Source organism: Lepidochelys kempii, chromosome 3 (assembly GCF_965140285.1).
Source record: "Lepidochelys kempii isolate rLepKem1 chromosome 3, rLepKem1.hap1, whole genome shotgun sequence".
In the NCBI taxonomy this organism is placed as follows: domain Eukaryota; kingdom Metazoa; phylum Chordata; order Testudines; family Cheloniidae; genus Lepidochelys; species Lepidochelys kempii.
Genome location: NC_136382.1, coordinates 150,143,244 through 150,162,800, shown reverse-complemented (window position 1 = coordinate 150,162,800; position 19,557 = coordinate 150,143,244). Strand labels below are relative to the sequence as shown.

The 19,557-nt window shown below is 49.4% G+C and overlaps 1 protein-coding gene across 2 annotated transcripts; it reads left to right on the top strand.

Annotated features, from left to right (window-relative positions):
• The first annotated feature begins 586 nt into the window (after positions 1-586).
• On the top strand, positions 587-19,146 carry CCDC167 (coiled-coil domain containing 167). Of its 2 annotated transcripts, none has more exons than XM_073338535.1 (4): positions 587-768; positions 8,603-8,697; positions 15,296-15,348; positions 18,629-19,146. In XM_073338535.1, the coding sequence occupies exons 1-4, from the start codon at positions 730-732 to the stop codon at positions 18,730-18,732; spliced, it is 291 nt and encodes a 96-aa protein (XP_073194636.1). In that variant the 5' UTR covers positions 587-729; the 3' UTR covers positions 18,733-19,146. The 2 variants fall into 2 exon arrangements, with proteins under 2 accessions (XP_073194636.1, XP_073194637.1); XM_073338536.2 differs by lacking the exon at positions 587-768 and adding an exon at positions 1,129-1,357.
• The last annotated feature ends 411 nt before the right edge of the window (positions 19,147-19,557 follow it).

Genomic DNA, 19,557 nt, shown 5'->3' with positions numbered 1-19,557 from the left:
CCAGTGTCATCATGTCCTGTGGTTGTCTAATGGAAGATACACTCCTATTCCCAGTGCGATCAAACATTATAGATTCTTTGGGTCAAGGTTCTTCTTTCTGTTGCTGTAAAGTGCCAGGCAAAGGTATGCGGCAAGATACCTATATCTGTGTTACACTAATGGTTCTGGATTACACTATGATGGTTCTGTGATGTGATGCAATGAAGAGAGGGGTAGACACCACCAGCACAATGTGAGGAGGGATGAAAGTGACACAGGTTACCCAGGACAGGTGAGAAGGGAGAGAACCACTCAGAAGCCAAGGGAAAGGGAGTGTTGTGTGTACCCTGGAGCAGAGCAGTGGGATGGGCATAGACTGGGAGACCAAGAGAGAAGAGAGGCCTGATGCCAGAAGCAGAGGGGCGCCCTCCTAGACATAGGGTCTGAAAGGCTGCCCCTCCCTTCCGATGGTGGCTGCTTTAGCTAGGAACCCTTCACAAAGATGGCGGCGGGTAGCCCTCAAAAAGACGGCGGCTGTAGTTAGGCGTGCCCCTCACAAAGATGGCAGTTGCGTTCGGGCATGCCCCTCACAAAGATGGCGGCGACTGCCCTCACAACGGTGGCAGTTGCGTTACGGCATGCCCCTCACAAAGATGGCAGTTCAGGTGTCGTCCCCGATAGCGGGTTGGTACGTGGCCCGTACCAGTAAAGGGACCGTGCGCATGCGCAGTTGTGGCAAAGCGGAGGAAGATGGTTAAGAAGCGAGAGGGGCTGAGCGTCGCTCAAGAGGTGACAGCCCCTCCCCGGGACAGCTTGGAGCGGGGTCACTGGGGGATAGGCCAGGAGGTGTGCGTTGGGGGGCGAGAAGGGGGCACGGGGTGGGAGTGATGTGAGGGATAGGGGGTGAGGCGAGGTGGGAGCTAGCCTAGGGGGCAGGGGCGAGGTGTGGGCGGGGGTGAGGTGAGGCCCAGGGGGAAGAGGGGAGGGGGAGGGGATGAGTGGAGGAAGGGGCGGGGAAGAGGCGAGGTGTGGGGCAGGGGTGAGGTGGGGCCTAGTCTAGGGTGCACGGGCGAGTGGGGAGGTGAGGTGGGGGAAGGGGCGAGGTGTGGGCTGGGAGCAGGGGTAAGTGGGGGGTGAGGTGGGGATGCAGGGAGTGGATTGGTATGTGTAAGGGAAAGATCTTCATTGATGGGCTAGCCTGCCCCCCAAATCCATGGGGCCTCTCCTGCGGATTGTAGCTTCAAGAGTATCCCATACCTCTGGGACCATTTCTGCTCTTCCCCTGCAAACTGTGGCCCTGGCTGGTGCTGCTGTTTGGAGTTTTTCTGTCCTGCTGATGTCATGTTTCTGCTCTCCAACTTACTCCCTTCTGCCTTGGGTAGGGCTCTCCCTTGGAGGAGGCAGTGGTTTGCAAACACTTTTGGGGAGTGAGATTAAAAATCAATCTCTTCCTAATGAATAGGAGTACTTGTGGCACCTTAGAGACTAACAAATTTATTTGAGCATAAGCTTTGTGAGCTACAGCTAACTTCAAGAAAGTGAGCTGTAGCTCACGAAAGCTTATGCTCAAATAAATTTGTTAGTCTCTAAGGTGCCACTAGTACTCCTTTTTCTTTTTGCATATACAGACTAACACAGCTGCTACTCTGAAACCTGTTCCTAATGAATTAAAGAAATAGGCCAGAACCAATCAAATGAGATTCAGTAGAGAGAAATGGGAAGTGGAGACATAATCCAGTGAACACATACAAAACAGAAATACAGGTAGGGCAAAAACATCATTGAAAAGGCTTGTATTGCACTTTTTGTGTGCCACTGTGACCAAAAAAGCAAATGTCTTATTAAGCTCTATTTTTTTTTTATAGGAGTGTTGCGTGTGGTGGTTTTCTGCCCTGTTTAGCCCTATTTAGGCCTTTATTTGAGACAACAGTTATTTCTGGGCACCATGTTTCACTGATAGAATTCAGAGGAGAGCAGTCCTGAATGAAAAAAGGTTTGGACAATAAGCCCTAGCAGAAAGGGTTCAGAGTACTGAGGATGTTTGGTTTGGAGATATGAGAGCCAAGAATAGACATGGTGGTAGTTTCCACCTCCATGAAGGCACATTATAAAGAGGACATGGCCTGATTATACCATCTGATCACAGATTGAGAAGTGATGGAGCTTTAGTTGCAGCAGGGAATTCTGGTTAAACATTGGAGGGTATGAGGAATCTTTTAACTCCAAAGAGTTTGGGTGATGAAACAAGCTGCTTTAGGATGGTGTAAAACCACCTTCGCTGGGGCTGTCAGAGGCTGAGACCTGAAACCTGTCTACCAGAGGGTGGTTTAAGGATATTGACTCAATCCTGCCACAATGATGGGGAAGGGACTAAGTGAGTGTCCCTTCTAACTACAAATGATTCTGTGAAAGGCAATTTTAAAAAAGGGATGAATTTGGTCTCTTTAAGCCAGATGGAGTGGGATCGGAGTCTTTGGTTTGAAATATGTGGACACCTTTCAGATGCATCTTCATCTTCAGCATTTAAACTTTCATTTAACACCACTACCTTCTAAGCCTCGGTGCTTGTGAAGAAAACCTTCCAAATAGGAATGGATTTGAGCTGATGCAAGACTCTTCCTGAGCCCTGCTCTAAACACAAAGGCACACTGCCTCAACTAAAAGTGTAATGTCAAGCAGATGCAACTTTGTGTGTGGATGCTCGTGCCAGGTTTAAGCCAATGCAAATATTTGAGCTTGCATCTATAAATTACAGATGCAAACCACATCAGTTTTAGCCTGGTTTAAAGGGATGTAACCAGGTCCTCACACAAAGTTGAATCCATTTGACATCATGCCTTTAGTTAAACTGTTTCAACTTCTGTACTTAGACAAGCTCAGGATCTTCCAACAGGCAGCCCCAGTGACAATGCTGCTATTCAGAACTTCCCTGAGCCCTAACAGCAGGAGAAATTAGCAAGACTCTGGCTGGTTTCATGGGCACTGTTCAGAATCTGGTAGGTGGTGGTTTAACTCTGCTTCTGCTTCGGAAAGTTATGAACGGCTGTGGTAGATACAGGAGCTAATTACATAGGGAAGGAAGGACCCCCCCAATGATGGCGAATAGGTGGGTGGTTGATGCCCTCACTCCCATCTCAGTAGCCACTGGGCTGGGAGAAATAGAGTTGGGCACCCAAATAACAAACAGGAGCCTGTAAGGTGGAGGTCCAAGAGAGAGGTAGCTCCTAGCCAAAAGTGATCTGAAAAATAAGTCCCTAGGAGGGGCCTGGGGAAAGCACCCTGGTAGGAATCCTAGCACGCTCCCTTCCCAATGTTTGGAGTAGATAGTGAGGGACTGAGCTGGTGGATCCTCCGTCTTCATTCTGTTGTATTGGCCTCTGGCTAGTAGGTGTCTGGTAAATGTTTTCAGCCCTGCTGGATGTACTATCTATTGTTGGTGAAATGATTTGCTGAAATGTAAAATTATTGTAAGACCATAGTGAAAATTGAAATAGGTCTATTAACCAAGAGGTTAGCATGTGAACCTAAACAAATTCAATCTCTGCTGGGCTGATATTAATAATCGAGCCTACAACAATGGATTCAGGAACCATTGACTAACAAATGGAGAGAAATGCCTTGAACCTGTTAGCAGATGACAAGGGACAAGACTGCTTCTCGGAGGTGATTTTCCCCCCAATGCTTTTGTTTGGCTTTGATCTGTTTTATGAGGGTCATGAGACAAAAACCTCATTACCTAACGCTGTTGGATGTTGGCATATGTGTGATATGGCTGTTTGCCAGCATCTTAATTAGGGGATTCATAAAGACAGAGGGCAGATGTCATTTCTTGAAAAGTGCTTTTAGCCTTTCTGCGAGGAAGAATGCTTTTATTAATTCAGTACAAAATGTATTAAAAAAGGATCCAATCCAACTCTGTAAGCAAAGCTGTTTCTTTCCTTTCCTGCCATGTACGAGAGGTTTTGGACTCCCTTCCCAAGACTGCCTGGGCAAATGAGATTTGTAACAAACATAAAGCCAATTTGGATTGAATCTGCCCCAAATCTCTGTATTTTCAGAGGTCTCCAGATGGCACATGTATGAAGCCAGAATTCAGTGCAAATTACTGTGCCTGGTGGTACCTCTCACGGCAAGGGATTCAGCTGGCTTCAGAATGTTCTGCAGCTTGCTTGTTATGTGCAAAACTGCTGGTCCCTCACCCCAGAGCTCCTTTCATAGCAGTTGATCAGATAGCAGGAGGGCAGTGGCTGTGCAGGTGAAGGGCAGCTGTGCGTGCTCTGATTGCTCTCTCAGTGCTGGTTATTAAACACCTGCTTCAGTTATTACTTTAAAGTGAGACTGCTACTAGTTGAAGCTGATGTTGACTTAAATGAAGTCCTCTGTCTGGCTATGGAACAAATAGAGCTCAGACAGCTATAATGTACACAACATGTGGGAAGCTTATCAGCCCAGTCCTGGAGGGGACCCCCTCTAAGGGCCATGGGGAGTAGGGGAAGGAGTGTGGTCACTGTGACCCATTCACTTCTTGGCAGAGGCTACCAATAAGGAGACCAATTGGTGTGAATTATATTGATGATCCTGTGTCCCACGAGGAACCTGGACCAAGAGTAACTCCTATGCAGCTTCATTTCATACGGGCCTCTGATAAGTCTATGGTTGTACCCTAGCTAACCTCTCCATGCATTCGTTAGTAGGAGCAAATGCTTTCCATCTACAGCAAGTTCAAACACACAGCTGTTTCTAGGAAAGCTCTGTGGAGAGTTGCCCCTGGGGATTTTGTGGAAGCTTTACCGTTTCTCAAGTTCTAAAGTTTTACAGTCTACTGGGCCCTTGGGAGATTCTCTGGCAGCCTTCAGAACAAGGGGTAATTCTCAACTGGGTTGCTTTCATTTCTTCCCCATCACTTACTATATTTTTTTCTTTTCTTTTGCTGGCAGCAAAAGGCCGTGTGGACTGTGCAGCCGGTGAGAAATACACATGCGCAGTGCCAGCTCCTGAGTCAAAAACCCCAAATGAGGCAATGGAGCTGCCATACTAGGATAGCTCATACACACAGCCTTCTGCCCATTTCTACTGCCATTCCTCTGACAATCTCTAAGCCCTTCACAAACAATTAAACCTTCCAATCCCCTCACCCTCGGGAGGTAGGTAGTAGTCCCCCAATTTACAGGTGTTGTCACCTGCCTCCAAGGTAACACAGGGAATCAGTGTTAGGGACAGGAACAGAACCTAGGAATCTTGATTCCAGTCTCTTCTTATACCCACTAACAAGGCAGAAGAACCAGGGAAAAGAAACAAAATGTCCAGAGGAAGGGATTTTGTTCCATCACGAATATTCCCCATTCTCTGTGTTCCTAGTGGAGATTATTTTCACCTGTTTGTGCCCCAGCCTCAACAAAGGGGTCAGCACAGCTCTGGGGAACATAATTTGTTGCTTCTGCAGGAGCCCAACTTTGGTTTTGATGAAATGATAAAAAATAGCTGGAACTTTTTAAACATAACTAAGAGTCTGGAGGATTTTAGTTGGTAGAAAGTCAAAATGTGAGGGAGTGGCACAAAATAAACTCTACTTACATCATATTGAATGGTGAAAGTGGTGAGTGAAGCGTGCACTGAGAGATGGAAAACAAAATGAGAGACATCCTTAAGGAAGAGCCAGTAGTTGGTGGCTTTGAGAGGGGAACGGAGAGCACAGGAAGGAGAAGAGACATTGGGAGGAAATGCTGGCCATGACTGATTAAGCATTGGTGCTAGCTGTTGACTACTCTGTTGTGGGGTTTGTCTAACTAGACTAAGATAAAAGGTGAACGTGTTAGCTGGCATGTGTTACGTGTTCTGTCTACACTATGCGTTAACACAAGTTAGTTAAAACACTTTAGGTAACACATTTTAAAAATGCGCCTTTTATCATCCCACTCGACACAAGCTGTTGGAGGGGTTTCTTTGATGAAGTGCTAATAATATAGTTGCTTGTTAAATATGACCACTCACTTCCCCCCAACCCAGGAAATCCAGACCATGTTCCCTGGATCAGTGCAAACTGTGGGCTGTATAGGATCAGGGAAAGCTGGTGTTCTTGCTGCCAGGAGGATCCACACAGTGTTTCATCAATGACAGCAAGGTCCCATCTCTCTGTATCAGTCTGTTGTCTCTAGTGTGGTACACAGATTGTAAGCCCCTTGGGGCAGGGACCATTTTTGGATCTGTGTTTGTACAGTGGCTGGTCCATGGCTCCTAAATGCTATGGAAATACAAATACTACTACTACTGACTTGGAAACTGCAGTCTGATAAGAAGCTGGGGGGCTTGAATCTCGCTGTTATAGGTGCCAAATTATTGTGTGTGGGGGCCAAAGGGATGTCTTGTGGCACCACCCCGCTGGAATTGTTGGGGGTGGGAACAGTGGTTACAAAATCCCACACCAGCCCTTGTGTTCCTGTCCCAGGCAGACCCTACGGTGCAAGAAGAGAAGCCACCTTTGGCCACCAGCTCCACCAAATCATAATTTGTGGCTAGTGGAAAAATTCTACTGCTGGTTCATGGTAGAAGGGGCAAGTGCTGCCTTGACTTCACCAGACTCCCCTGCTGCTGCCCTCTAATGAGCCCACTCAGTTACTGCCCTCATTGCCCTATGCTGAGTCTGGTCAACTGCACCCCTCTGCGTGAGCCTTTCTGTGCTTGCCCTGAGCAGAGTGAGAGAAAATTGTTAATTAGTCCAGGATTGAGTTGTAAGTGGTTAATCAGAGATCAGTGTCATTGATTTTCCTGTGTAATGATTGGTGGTAACATCCTTTCTCACTACCTTGGAAGGTGACGTGGTCTTCGAAAGCCAAGGCAGCTGGGTTTAATTCCACCAGGTTAATTTACACAGAAAACTGCTGTTCCCCAGCTTGCAGGTTCTAAAGTATCTCACCAGGTGAGAGCTAATTCTTCTGGCTGCTTGTCCCTCCTCAGCCCTGCTTCTGCAGCCTGCTGCTCATGCATAGCACAGGGTGTGGTGGAAGATGATTGCAATGGGGCTAGCAATGATTTCAAAGCTAGTTAATGTCAAAGGTCATGTTCTTCGTGGGATTTGCGTGTCACCTTGTCTAATTATCCCTGATATTTCTCCCACTGGACTGCAAGCGTGTAAGGCAGAAGTTTCCCTCTGGAAAGCTTAAAGCCCTGATTGCTGGGTTTGGAATAGCCAGGATTCCCTCCAGAATTGTTCAGCTGTGGTATAATTGATTCCTGGGGGAGTCGTTCCCGAACTCAAGCATGTTGGTCACCTCTGTTTGTGCTTCAGCCATTTGATTTTTTTTCTTCCTCTTTCCTTTCCTCCTCACCCCAGAATAAAGGCAGCTTCTTGGAAAATAAATTAACCTACTAATTAGATGACTAGCTTAAGTAGCTGCAGTAACTTCTTGCTGCACCGTGACTGAACCCAGATGCTTGGTGCAGTATGGCGATCTCTCAGCAGGGCAGAGGCAACGGGGATGGTTTTGGCCTTGCTCTACTCTACCAAATATTGGAGACCTCTGTGCTGAGCCTGTTTGTTCATCTGTGGTTCAGGATTTCTACAACTAGTCTGTGCTGGAGGCCATGGAGCTAACAGATTTTAATGAGGAATGTGACATCCGCTGCTCCCTCCCACCCCCCATCACACAGCCAGCCTGAAGTGCCTAATGCTGTCTTAGAATCTTAGCATATCAGGATTGGAAGGGACCTCGGGAGGTCTAGTCCAACCCCCTGCTCAAAGCAGGACCAACACCAACTAAATCATCCCAGCCAGGGCTTTGTCAAGCCTGACCTTAAAAACCTCTAAGGAAGGAGATTCCACCACCTCCCTAGATAACCCATTCCAGTGCTTCACCACCCTCCCAGTGAAAAAGTTTTTCCTAATATCCAACCTAAACCTCCCCCACTGCAACTTGAGACCATTACTCCTTGTTCTGTCATCTGCTACCACTGAGAACAGTCTAGATCCATCCTCTTGGGAACACCTTTCAGGTAGTTGAAAGCAGCTATCAAATACCCCCTCATTCTTCTCTTCTGCAGACGAAATGATCTTGTTTCCCATTAGCGTCCCTGACTGCTTGTTCCCCTTTGCAGCACTAATTCAGGGCCTAGTTCCTGAAGTTCTTGCCAGGATGAACAATCTCTCCCACTTGATCCCCTTCCTCACTATGTAAACATCCTTAGGTCACTTCTCTGCCCGTGGGTAAAGGGGCAAAGCCAAGGCAAATAAAGGAGAGGGACAGAATGAATGGAGGAGGATCAGATCTTAACAAGAGGCACTGGCCTCTACAGGCTCTTCAGCACTACTCCAGTTACAACTGGAGTTGATAGCCCAAGGATTTAGCACCCTAGCTGTGTGGGATGGAGAAGTACTGAATTCTTACAATGATAAATATCCATGTGCTGTGACGGCTGTGTCCCAACCAACTTACCCACCCGCTCCGCTCAGGCCAGGGAATCGGAGAGCCTCATGAAACCTATAGCTCAGCTGATTTTTAGGAGTGAGGTGGCAAGATACTGCAGTGGGGCTGCCACCCCGTCTCCTGAGCTGGGAAGGCTGGAGCTGCTGGGCTGTGGAGGGAAATCGGATGCCAGTGATGATTGTGGCTGCTGCTGTGTGTTTCAGATTGATGGCCTGGAGGAGAAGCTGTCCCTCTGCAGACAAAGCATAGAGGTGGTGGACCTTAAGCTGCGCAGAGAGGAGCTCAGTCCCGAAGGAAGGTACTGGTGATTCCCCTCTATTCAAACCCAGATAGTGATGCTGCAGGCTGTGTGCTCATGCAAACCACTGACCGTTAGCTTTGTTAGTAGTACCCAGTAAAACCCCTTTGCCAAAAGAACAGGAATTTGCCAGGCTGGGCCCCCTTTTTGGAGCTTGTTTAGGAATGGAGAGAACTGGTTTTCTTTCTCTTCCAGGGAGGTGGGGGGGTGACATGGTGAAAGTGCTGAGCTTGCCTTCAGCTTCCCTGTTTGCAAACCCTCTGTGCATGCAGCCCAAGCAATGCCCAGTCCAATTTACCCTGGTCTACACTACGAGTTTAGGTCAAATTTAGCAGCATTAGGTCCATTTAATCCTGCACCCGTCCACACGACCAAGCCTGTTTTGTCGACTTAAAGGGCTCTTAAAATCGATTTCTGTACTCCTCCCCGACGAGGGGTTTAGCGCTAAAATTGACCTAGCTGGGCTGAATTTGGCGTAGTGTGGACGCAATTCGATGGTACTGGCCTCCGGGAGCTATCCCAGAGTGCTCCATTGTGACCACTCTGGACAGCACTCTCAACTTGGATGCACTGGCCAGGTAGACAGGAAAAGCCCCGGGAACTTTTGAATTTCATTTCCTGTTTGGCCAGCGTGGCGAGCTGATCAGCACAGGTGACCATGCAGTCCTAGAATCGCAAAAGAGCCCCAGCATGGACCGAACGGGCGGTACTGGATCTGATCGCTGTATGGGGAGAAGAATCCATGCAGGCAGAACTCCATTCCAAAAGACAAAATGCCAGTATATTTGCCAAAATCTCCAAGGGCATGATGGACAGAGGCTATAACAGGGACACACAGCAGTGCCGCGTGAAAGTTAAGGAGCTGAAGCAAGCCTACCAAAAAACAAAGGGTGCAAACGGTTGCTCCGGGTCAGAGCCCCGTACATGCTGCTTCTATGATGAGCTGCATGCAATTCTAGGGGGCGGGGGTCCCTACCACTATCCCACCACTGTCCATGAACACCTGCAAGGGGGGAGTCTCACGCAACAGGGATGAGGATTTTGTGAGTGAGGAAGATGAGGAGGAGGAGAAGGTTGAAGATAGCGCACAGCAGGCAAGTGGAGAATCCCTTCTCCCCGGCAGCCAGGAACTGTTTATCACCCTGGAGCCAATACCCTCCCAAGGCGGGCTCCCGGACCATGAAGCCAGAGAAAGCACCTCTGGTGAGTGTACCTTTGTAAATATAATACAGGGTTTAAACGTGTTTAATGATTAATTTGCCCTGAAGACCTGGGATGCATTTGCGGCCAGTATAGCTACTGGAAAAGTCTGTTAACGTATCTGGGGATGGAACGGAAATCCTCCAGGGACATCTCCATGAAGCTCTCCTGGAGGTACTCTAAAAGCCTTTGCCACGTGGTGGGGGAAGGCCTGTTCATGCTGAGCTGTTTGCGTTTAGCTGAGAGGGATCTTCACTGATACTAGCCACACGGTGGGTTCCCCCTATCATCTTCATCCCAGAAGCTAGCGCAGATAAAAACACACTCGCGATGACATGTTCTCAGAGCTCATGCAGTCCTCCTGCACTGAAAGAGCTCAGCAGAATGCGTGGAGGCAAACAATGGCAGAGAAAAGCGTTAAATGAATGCGCTGAGAGGAGGGAGGAGGAGGCAGGGTGCAATGTTGAGCCTAATGGAGGAGCAAACTGACATGCTCAGGCGTCTGGTGAAGCTGCAGGAAAGGCAGCAGGAGCACAGACCACCGCTGTAGCCCCTGTATAACCTCCTGCCCTCCTCCTCAAGTTCCATATCCTCCTCACCCAGAGGCCCAAGAATGCGGGGAAGAGGCTACGGGCACCCAGCCACTCCACCCCAGAGGAATGCCCGAGCAACAGAAGGCTGGCATTCAATAAGTTTTGAACTGTAGTGTGGCCTTGTCCTTCCCTCCTCACCCACTCCTCCTAGGCTACCTTGCGAGTTTTCCTCCTATTTGTGTGATGAATTAATAAAGAATGCATGATTTTGAAACAATAATGATTTTATTGCCTCTGAAAGCAGTGATTGAAGGGGGGAGGTCAGTTGGCTTACAGGGAAGTAGAGTCAACCAAGGGGGCCAGGTTTTCATCAAGGAGAAACAAACAGAACTGTCACACCGTAGCCTGGCCAGTCATGAAACTGGTTTTCAAAGCTTCTCTGATGTGCAAAGCGCCCAGCTGTGCTCTTCTAACCGCCCTGGTGTCTGGCTGTGCGTAATCGGCTGCCAGGCAATTTGCCTCAACCTCCCACCCTGCCATATACATCTCCCCCTTACTCTCACAGATATTGTGGAGCGCACAGCAAGCAGCAATAACAATGGGAATGTTGGTTTTGCTGAGGTCTAACCTAGTCAGTAAACTGCACCAGCAAGCTTTTAAACATCCAAAGGCACGTTCTACCACCATTCTGCACTTGCTCAGCCTGTAGTTGAACTTCTCCTTACTACTGTCCAGGGTGCCTGTGTATGGCTTCATGAGCCATGGGAGCAAGGGATAGGCTGGGTCCCCAAGGATAACTACAGGCATTTCAACATCCCCAACGGTAATTTTCTGGTCTGGGAAGTAAGTCCCTTCCTGCAGTTGTTCAAACAGAACAGAGTTCCTGAAAATGCGAGCGTCATGCATCTTTCCTGGCCATCCCACGGTGATGTCGGTGAAACGTCCCTTATGATCCACCAGTGCTTGCAGCACCATTGAGAAGTACCCCTTGCGGTTTACGTAGTGGCTGCCAAGTTGGTCCGGTCCCAAGACAGGGATATGCATTCCGTCTATCGCCCCACCACAGTTAGGGAATCCCATTGCAGCAAAGCCACCCACTATGACCTGCACATTTCCCAGAGTCACTACCCTTGAAAGTAGCAGCTCAGCGATTGCTTTGGCTACTTGGATCACAGCAGCCCCCACAGTAGATTTGCCCACTCCAAATTGATTCCCGACTGACCGGTAGCTGTCTGGCGTTGCAAGTTTCCAGAGGGCTATCACCACTCGCTTGTGAACTGTGAGAGCTGCTCTCATCTTGGTATTCTTGCGCTTCAGGGCAGGGGAAAGCAAGTCAAAGTTCCATGAAAGTGCCCTTACACATACGAAAGTTTTGCAGCCACTGGGAATCATCCCAGACCTGCAACACTATGCTGTCCCACCAGTCTGTGCTTGTTTCCCGGGCCCAGAATCGGCTTTCCACGGCATGAACCTTCCCCATTACCACCATGATGTCCAAATTGCCAGGGCCCGTGCTTTGAGAGAAGTCTGTGTCCATGTCCCCATCACTGTCGTGATCACGCTGCCGTCGCATCCTCGCCTGCTTTTGCAGGTTGTGCACGTACTGCAGGATAATGCGCGAGGTGTTTGCAATGCCGATAACAGCAGCGGAGATCTGAGCGGGCTCCATGCTTGCCGTGGTATGGCGTCTGCAGGAGAGCAGAGTTGCAACGGAAGCGGTGGATGACGACGGATGCCACGAGAATAGATATTTATACAGAACGACGAGAGGACCCGCGAGGTGGATTCATGGCACCAGGAGAGCGTGGAAGTGGTGGATGACGGTGGTTAGCAGTCCTACTGCACCGTCTGCTGGCAGCAGTAAGGCGTCTCCACGGAAAAAAGATGTGAAATTATTGTCTGCTGTTGCTTTCATGGAGGGAGGGGCAACTGACAACATGTACCCAAAACCACCCGCGACAATGTTTTTGCCTTATCAGGCATTGGGAGCTCAACCCAGAATTCCAATGGACAGCGGAAACTGCGAGAGAGCTACTCACAGTGCAACGCTCCGAAAGTCGACGCTAGCCACGGCACTGTGGAGGCACTCTGCCGACTTAATGCACTTAGTGGGGACACACACGATTGACTGTATAAAATTGCTTCCTAAAAATCAACTTCTATAAATTCAACCTAATTTCGTAGTGTAGACATACCCTCAGTTTCCAGAGTTTGGACCCCAGCACTGATAGGAAACAGCTGTGTGAGCTGGACAGATGTTCTGGGTAGCAGCATGCAACTGATCTTGCCTAGCCCACCTGAGCTCAGAGGTGCAGTAACTAGTGTGTGCTAAATATTCAAAGCACCCTAAGCCAAATCCTAGGTGGAATCCAGTCAGAATAATCCTAAGGGGACTGAATTTTGACTCCATCCACCATGATATGTTTGCATGGGGACCTGGTTGCAACAGGCATCCTGGTGATAGCCTAGAGTGGACCTAACTATGTCTCTCAACAGTGCAGTGAGATGGTTAGTTTCCATTTCCACTCCCCAATGGAACCTTGCAGTAATTTGGTCCCGCTAACCCTAGTAGTGCTATCAGCAGAGCCTTTCCCTGAATGTGATCACCCAGCCTCAGCCATGTCCTGGCTGAGACCTGTTTCTTCCATTTGTTAGCAGCCTATTGCTCCCCTCCTAACAGAGAAAGTGAGCCATCAAGTCTAGGCACAGGAAGAGAGCAGCCCACCAACTAGATCCTGTCAGCCCATTGTTCCATCTAATTTATTCTTCAGAGCTCAGCCCAGTTCTAGGTGTCCCAAGCAATGTGCTTTTACCACTTCCCTTGAGAAACTCTTTCAGACTTGCCATTAAGTTCTTCTATTCAGCCTAAATGTTCCTGGGCTTGGTTTCTCCCCATAACTCCTAGTTTTCCCCCATAGGTTATCATGCTCAATTTCTCTCCTTTCTCAGAGTTTTCTGTCTCCTCTCTCCCCACTTTTTCAGTCCTTATCTCTCAAAATTCTTTTTGTCCTGAGTTAAACTCTTCCTTGTATGTCACATCACCCAGCACCTTCTATGCCCTCCCTCAAGTTACGTCAGTCTCTTTCTGTTAATGATGTGACCAGAAGCCCCAACCTTACAGTGACCCACTGACTATCTCCCCTGCCCTCAAATTCAATGTATTGCCACTTATCGTTACCCTGAGTTCAGCCTTTCAGCCAGTTCCCAATCCATGTGATAAGGCTCCTGTCCTTAGAACAAATTTGTCAGGAGAGGTGCCCAGGTCTGTGACATCCAGTCAGTCTTCTGCCAAGGAAGTGACCAAGCTTGGCCGCTCATGCTTCTGCTAATGTCTAGCTATCTCCAGATTTTTTTTTTTTACTGTTTGTCCCATGAGGGAAGCTATTGACCTGGTGAGCCTAAATCACTGGGATAGGTCTGCTTTCCAATTTTGCTCTCCGCACCCTCCAAATAAAGCCTGACTGGATTCATAGTAAGTTTAGTGTCTCATTGCCTGGGCTCCGTGTCATTCAGTCCTGCAGAGCTGCATGTGTTCAGCTTGGCCATGCTTTTTAAACCGTCTCATTTCCTTCCTAAGCATGAGAGCCTTTCCCCTTGATTTCTCTAGCTAGGCAGGCTTGTAAGCAGGGATACAGCAGCTCAGCTACTTTGGAATCTGCACTCTGCATTTCCTTTTCCCCAGTGTATTTCAGAGTCCTTCTTTTCCTCTCCTGCTATTAATGCACCCTGCTTTATTACAGCCCTTCTCTCTTCCCTTAATGAACTGTACCATAAGGCTTGGATCCAGCTGAAATACAAGTGCCTGCTTTACCCTAAAGGGCAACAAACTGCCCTCTGACACAATGCCACAGGGCCTCCCTGGAGCAGGGAGATAGATAATTTGTTGTGTGTTTGTTCACACCCCCCCCCAGCTGCTGCAGCTTTCAGGCCTTTAAATTGTGGATTAATCAATCATTGTGCAGATGAATATACAGGGTTTTCAATCACCCTGAATTGTGTGATACAGCTGGTTCTTACTGCAATCAGACAGCTCCTTTGCCTGAGCCATTGGGGAGTTTGTGCAAAATGGGGGCCTTGGAAGCAAAGTGAAGAATGTTTCAATCTTTGGCTCTGAAATGTGGGAACAACATGGGGCCTGTGATCTGGTGAGCAGAGTCAGGGAGTTCTCTTCCAGACTCTGTACCAAGGCAATTCCCTCCTTTTCAGAGTGGTGGGAGAGGGGCACTGTGAGGCTTCATGTGTGCGAGACCATCTGTGAAAGTGCAGAAGCTTATTTGTATCCAGGGGTGTTTTGACAGGCCTGAGCCTCCACATGCCCTATTCCCAGGGCCAGGCACTACTTTTCTTTGCTTTCCCAGAGCATTCTGAACAGCCCAGCCTGTGGGCATTTTCCTCACTGGATCAGAAGAGCTCATGTCTTCCCTAGGGAAGCCAGAGCTGCAGGGATGTGATCACCTACTGTACGAGGCCCTGCCTGTTCCTGGAGCGGACATCAGAGCCTCTTGCTCCAGAGGGAGCAGCTATCCCAGTTACTTGGAAAGGCATTTCCCCTGTGTCAGGTGGGAGTTGCTTTTTAGCCAACCCTGCAGCACTGTCCTAGTGTTCAAACAGGCTGCCCTGAAGTGGGTGTCTTAGCTACCATTCATGCACAGCAGTCTCCAGGGAGGAAGACTTCTAACCCTTTGGACCCTCCCCTTCTGCAGTAAAGGGATGACAAGCTGCCAGCCCCCCCCCAGGAGAATGGTGGAGGGTCTCATTTTGTGTACAGCCCAGAACTCCTCTTTTGGGGCAGAGGCTTTCCACCACCCTACTGCAGAGCAATAACATCTGCCAGTGTGTAACAAGGCTGCATCTTCTCATTACAGAAAGTCACTGGAGAGAGAGAGAAGCCTGCTCCTGACCAAAGCTGAAACCTATGGTAAGGCCATCTTTCAATCTAGCCACTCAGAGCGAGCAGCAGCTGGGCAGGATAAGTGCAGTGCAGACTGTGGTCAGCTTCCCATTTAAACTCCTGCCCCACTCTCTGATTTGCCTTGGAGCTTGGGCTCAGCCAAAAAGGGACTTGGAGGGAGAAGTTGAGGCAGATCTATTCAGCTGCTTTTAATCTGAGAGCAGGCGCCTGCTCAGGTATCCCATAGCAGGGACCAGCCTGAGGCCCGTTAAAGGGGTCTGGCTTTGCAGGAAGTGCTGCACACCTGCCCTCTGGAAACCAGACCCCTTTAAGGCCATCTCAAGTTGGGGACCTAAGAGCACTCGTGTCTCTTGAAAGTCTTGGCCAGCAAATTGGCCTCCTCCTGTCTCAGTCCGAGAGTCACCACAAAGGTTCAAAAAATAAAATTCAGTGCACCTGAAACCTCATCCAAATGCACAGTAGAAAACCATCCGGCAGGCTTCTACTCACATGAGTGTCTGCCCCATCTCTAGTGGCTCAGGCCCCAGGCTGTCCCTGGAGGGCACATCAGTCTGCACTGATGCAGCTGGAGCCAGAGCCAGCTCGGGGAAGGCTGAGCATCCTGCCCTCCCCATCCTATACCCATCCCCCCAATGGACTCATGTGAATGTGGCGTAGCCAGAGTCCCTCTCAAGTACTCTAGGCATGCACCATGGGTCAACTGCTGGACTCCTTCCCCCCAATCACCAGCTTTGTATGTGGTGCAGTCCCCTGCACTTTCTGTTCCAATCTCCAGCCAGGAAGTGTGTTTTCCTCCCTCTCTCTTCTGGGTGTCCTGCACAGGAACTGTGTGGCATTAGGCTGCCCTCTGCTGGCAGAATTGAGGTTTTTTTGTAGCCACACAACTCTTAAACTTTTCCCCTCATCAGGTTCTGACACAAGGCTTAGTTAGATTCATTGGAGTCTTACCTGAGGCCTGCGGGCCTGATCCTGAAAGGGGGCTGCATGCCCTCCCTGCTCCTTGACATCAGTGGTAACTGGGGACACTTATTCCCTTGCAATGCCAGGGTCTGCCTGTAGCATCCTGTGCAGGGATGTTGGAATTGCTGAGCAGAGTTGCTGTGGTTGCATTAGTCAGCGCCCACTGCTCCTAGTTCCTCCCCGGGCAGAGGCATCAGTAGATGATTCCTGAGGCTCTGCTGCTGCATCACTGAGATTGATCCTCAACGGGTTTGTCCGCCATGTCGATCCAGACTCCTTGAAGTGAGTGAACGTGTGGGGCTTTCCCAGAGTGAGGGAGCTACTGGCAGCATTCCCTCATTGACACAGCAGCTTATCTGTGCAGTCCCCAGCGCACAGGCGGGTGTCAGCCATGCAGACAGGGAAGCTGCATAGAAAGCTGCCATGTGTCTTGTGCTGAGTACTGTACCCAGCACAAGGGGGCCTTGAGTTTTGATGCCTCCTCCTCTCCCCACTCTGCAACTTCCGTCTGAATAACTAGGCTGGGCTCAGCAAAGCCCGAGGTAAGGTTTACAACCTGTCGAAGGAAGGAAGAGACCAAGCTTTGTCTTCAGCCCAGGCAGCAGCAAGGATTGGCCTATCACCCACTTTGAGCAGGGTGTGGGATGCTGGCAGCAGCTGGGATATTGTGGAACTAACAGGCAAACCCTTTTCTAGATTAGCCCTTCCCCTGTCTTCAGGACACATCTGACAGAACTCCGGATCCACAAACTGTCACTAAGCCGAGGGCAATTGGAGGGGACGCAGTGCGCTGAGCAAGCGGGGCTTGTGGGAGTTGAGAATTAGGACTCAGCCATGGGGTAGAGCTCATTACTCATTGTTACAGTAAGATTGCAGGGGGGGTCATGTGGGTAAAGCAGATTCAGACAGACCTGCTGCTGCACTCAGAACAAACAGCATCACCAATGAGCCCCTTAACAAGTAAGCACTTCTCGTAGTTTAACCTCCCCTTGTGAAGTCAGCTAGCAGCACAATGGTCCCTAAATAGACTGGATTCCCTGTGGCTGTTCAGCAGGGTGTATACAGCAGACCCAGTGCCACACTAAACACCCCTGCAAAGAGCTGAAATCCTGCTCTAGGAACCCATCACAGGGTAGGGGCTTGCCTGTCAAATGCTAATAGCTTACAGCTGCTTCAGAAAAATCCTGCAGGAGAGAGGACAGGACTGGCCTAGAGAGAACTTGGATCTAGTAAAGCAGAGAATCAGTATTCAGGACTCCTGGGTTCTGTGCTCTGCACTCTTGGCAGCCACCTACTGTCCCTGCCCCTCAGTCCCCCTTTGTCAGACAGGGCAGTGATCCCCACCCATCTTCACAAAGCATGTTGAGATCTCAGGCTGTGTGGCACAAAATTAGCGTTGAGCAGAATTCAAATGCTCCTTCAGACAAGTGCACTAGGCTCTGAACTACCGTGTGTGCTGCCTGTCTATCTTGCACTGCCAAACTCCTTTCCCAGCCCACAGGGGTTATCCGCCTGGAATCAGCAGTGTCGAGCAGGGAGGGATGGATCTGTACTAGTGAAGTGCCAAGGAACTGTTCAAAGGTGATACAATGTAAAGATCATTAACTGCTTCTGCACAGGCCACAATGCCTATTTTGTAGGAGACAGCAAAAGACACCTATTAGAGCAGCTGACTGTATGTGCGGCTGCCAGAGCTTGAGATGTGTACGGAGTTGTGGCCCAGGTCCTGATTCAGATGGTCACAGGGAAGAGTCAGGAGCCCAGCTGGGGCAGTGACACAAAGAGGTGGTGTTGGTTTTATTTCCCATGTGAAGTTAGTTAGTGACTGGTGACAGGTGCTAGACAGTGTCCTGCAGAGATCCATGTACAGAACAGGTACAGCACTGGCAGCTGTCTTTATAACCACCCTCCCACACCCTTCTCCAGAAAATGAGGGAGGCATTCTATCTCCAGAGCCCATTCAGGCCTTGGCCTTCAACAAGGGGTGATTTGTACAATGAGGCTACCTAGCCAGCAGTAGGAATTGGACTGAGGCCAAACCCCTATTAGCGGATACCTTTCAGACACTACTGAACTGGGCGGGAGGCCTCTCTCTGATCTTGTGCCTGTCCAGTCCCTCACAACGAGGGGCAGTTTGAGTAGCAGAGCTCTGCATGTTTACAAGGAACTAGACTAGAGCAAAGCACCTGGCAGGTCGCAGCAGTCGGATGACCTTGCAAGGAGTTTCCCTCCATGAGTGAGGAAAAGGGGGTTTGCTGTTCCTTGGAGCAACGGGTGGCAGCAGGGGAAGCGGCATCTTATATGCTGGTTTGGTTTTGTTTTCCAGAGAAAGAACTGAAAGTGCTCCGTAAGGAAAATCGCAAGAATGCAGCCATTGCAATGGCCATAGTACTGTTGATTATTGTTGTTTACACCTGCTGGACAATGTAATCACGGTTCTCACGACTGACCACAGGGCTCCACTGCAAAGACCTCTTCCTTCAACCGATGTGCCTCCCACCCAAGGGCCTGGTCAGCTTTTCAAACCGTTAGTCACCTGCAGTCTTCACAGCCTGGACAGCCTTATCTCTGGCAGCTGAGGATCTTGAAGGCAAAGGGAAGCTACAGACACAGAACAAGTGGGTTTGGAGAGCAGACAAGTTCAGCTGGAGCTGTCTCCTCCACACACTGTCCTGGGGGGCCCATGGAACAGAGAATGCAAATTAATTTCAGGGGGATGAATGACCCAAGTTCCCCTTTTCCTAGTGGGCTCTCTCTGTTCCTTGCTGCTCACTACAAGGTTTTGGAGCCTGAAATCATCACTGCTCAGCCCAGTCAGAACCTGGGAAAGCTTCCCTCTTACTGTACTTCAACCCTGAGCTGAAGGGACCAATCTCTAGAGCTCAAAGGGGCATTCAGTCATTGTGCCTCTCTCCTGTGATTGCCAAAAATCCCCATGTGTAGTAAAGTGCCAGTTACAGGGACACTTTTCAAAATATCTTCCCGCTAACCTGTCGGGAGCCAGAGGAGTCACTACCTGAAAATGGGGTCTTGGGGGTGGTGTTTTCCTGCTGCTCAGCCAAATGAACTAAGAGGGCAGGAAGAGAATAGCAGTTCCTAACCCTGGGTGTTGGTGTGTATCTATGTACAGCCCCCTTGAGGCAGGGCCCAGCAAAGGGAACTGCCATTTCAGAGGGATAGTTCTGGGACATCAAGGATCAAAACTCATTGACTTAATGGCAGGGGCACTCTGAACTCAGGGCTGAAGCTGTATTG

Coding starts and splice junctions, on each gene's coding strand:
- CCDC167 (XM_073338536.2), top strand. CDS start 1,193: ATGGGGCCTCTCCTGCGGATTGTAGCTTCAAGAGTATCCCATACCTCT. Junction 8,698..15,295: donor GAGCTCAGTCCCGAAGGAAG/GTACTGGTGATT, acceptor TTCTCATTACAG/AAAGTCACTGGAGAGAGAGA. Junction 15,349..18,628: donor GACCAAAGCTGAAACCTATG/GTAAGGCCATCT, acceptor TTTGTTTTCCAG/AGAAAGAACTGAAAGTGCTC.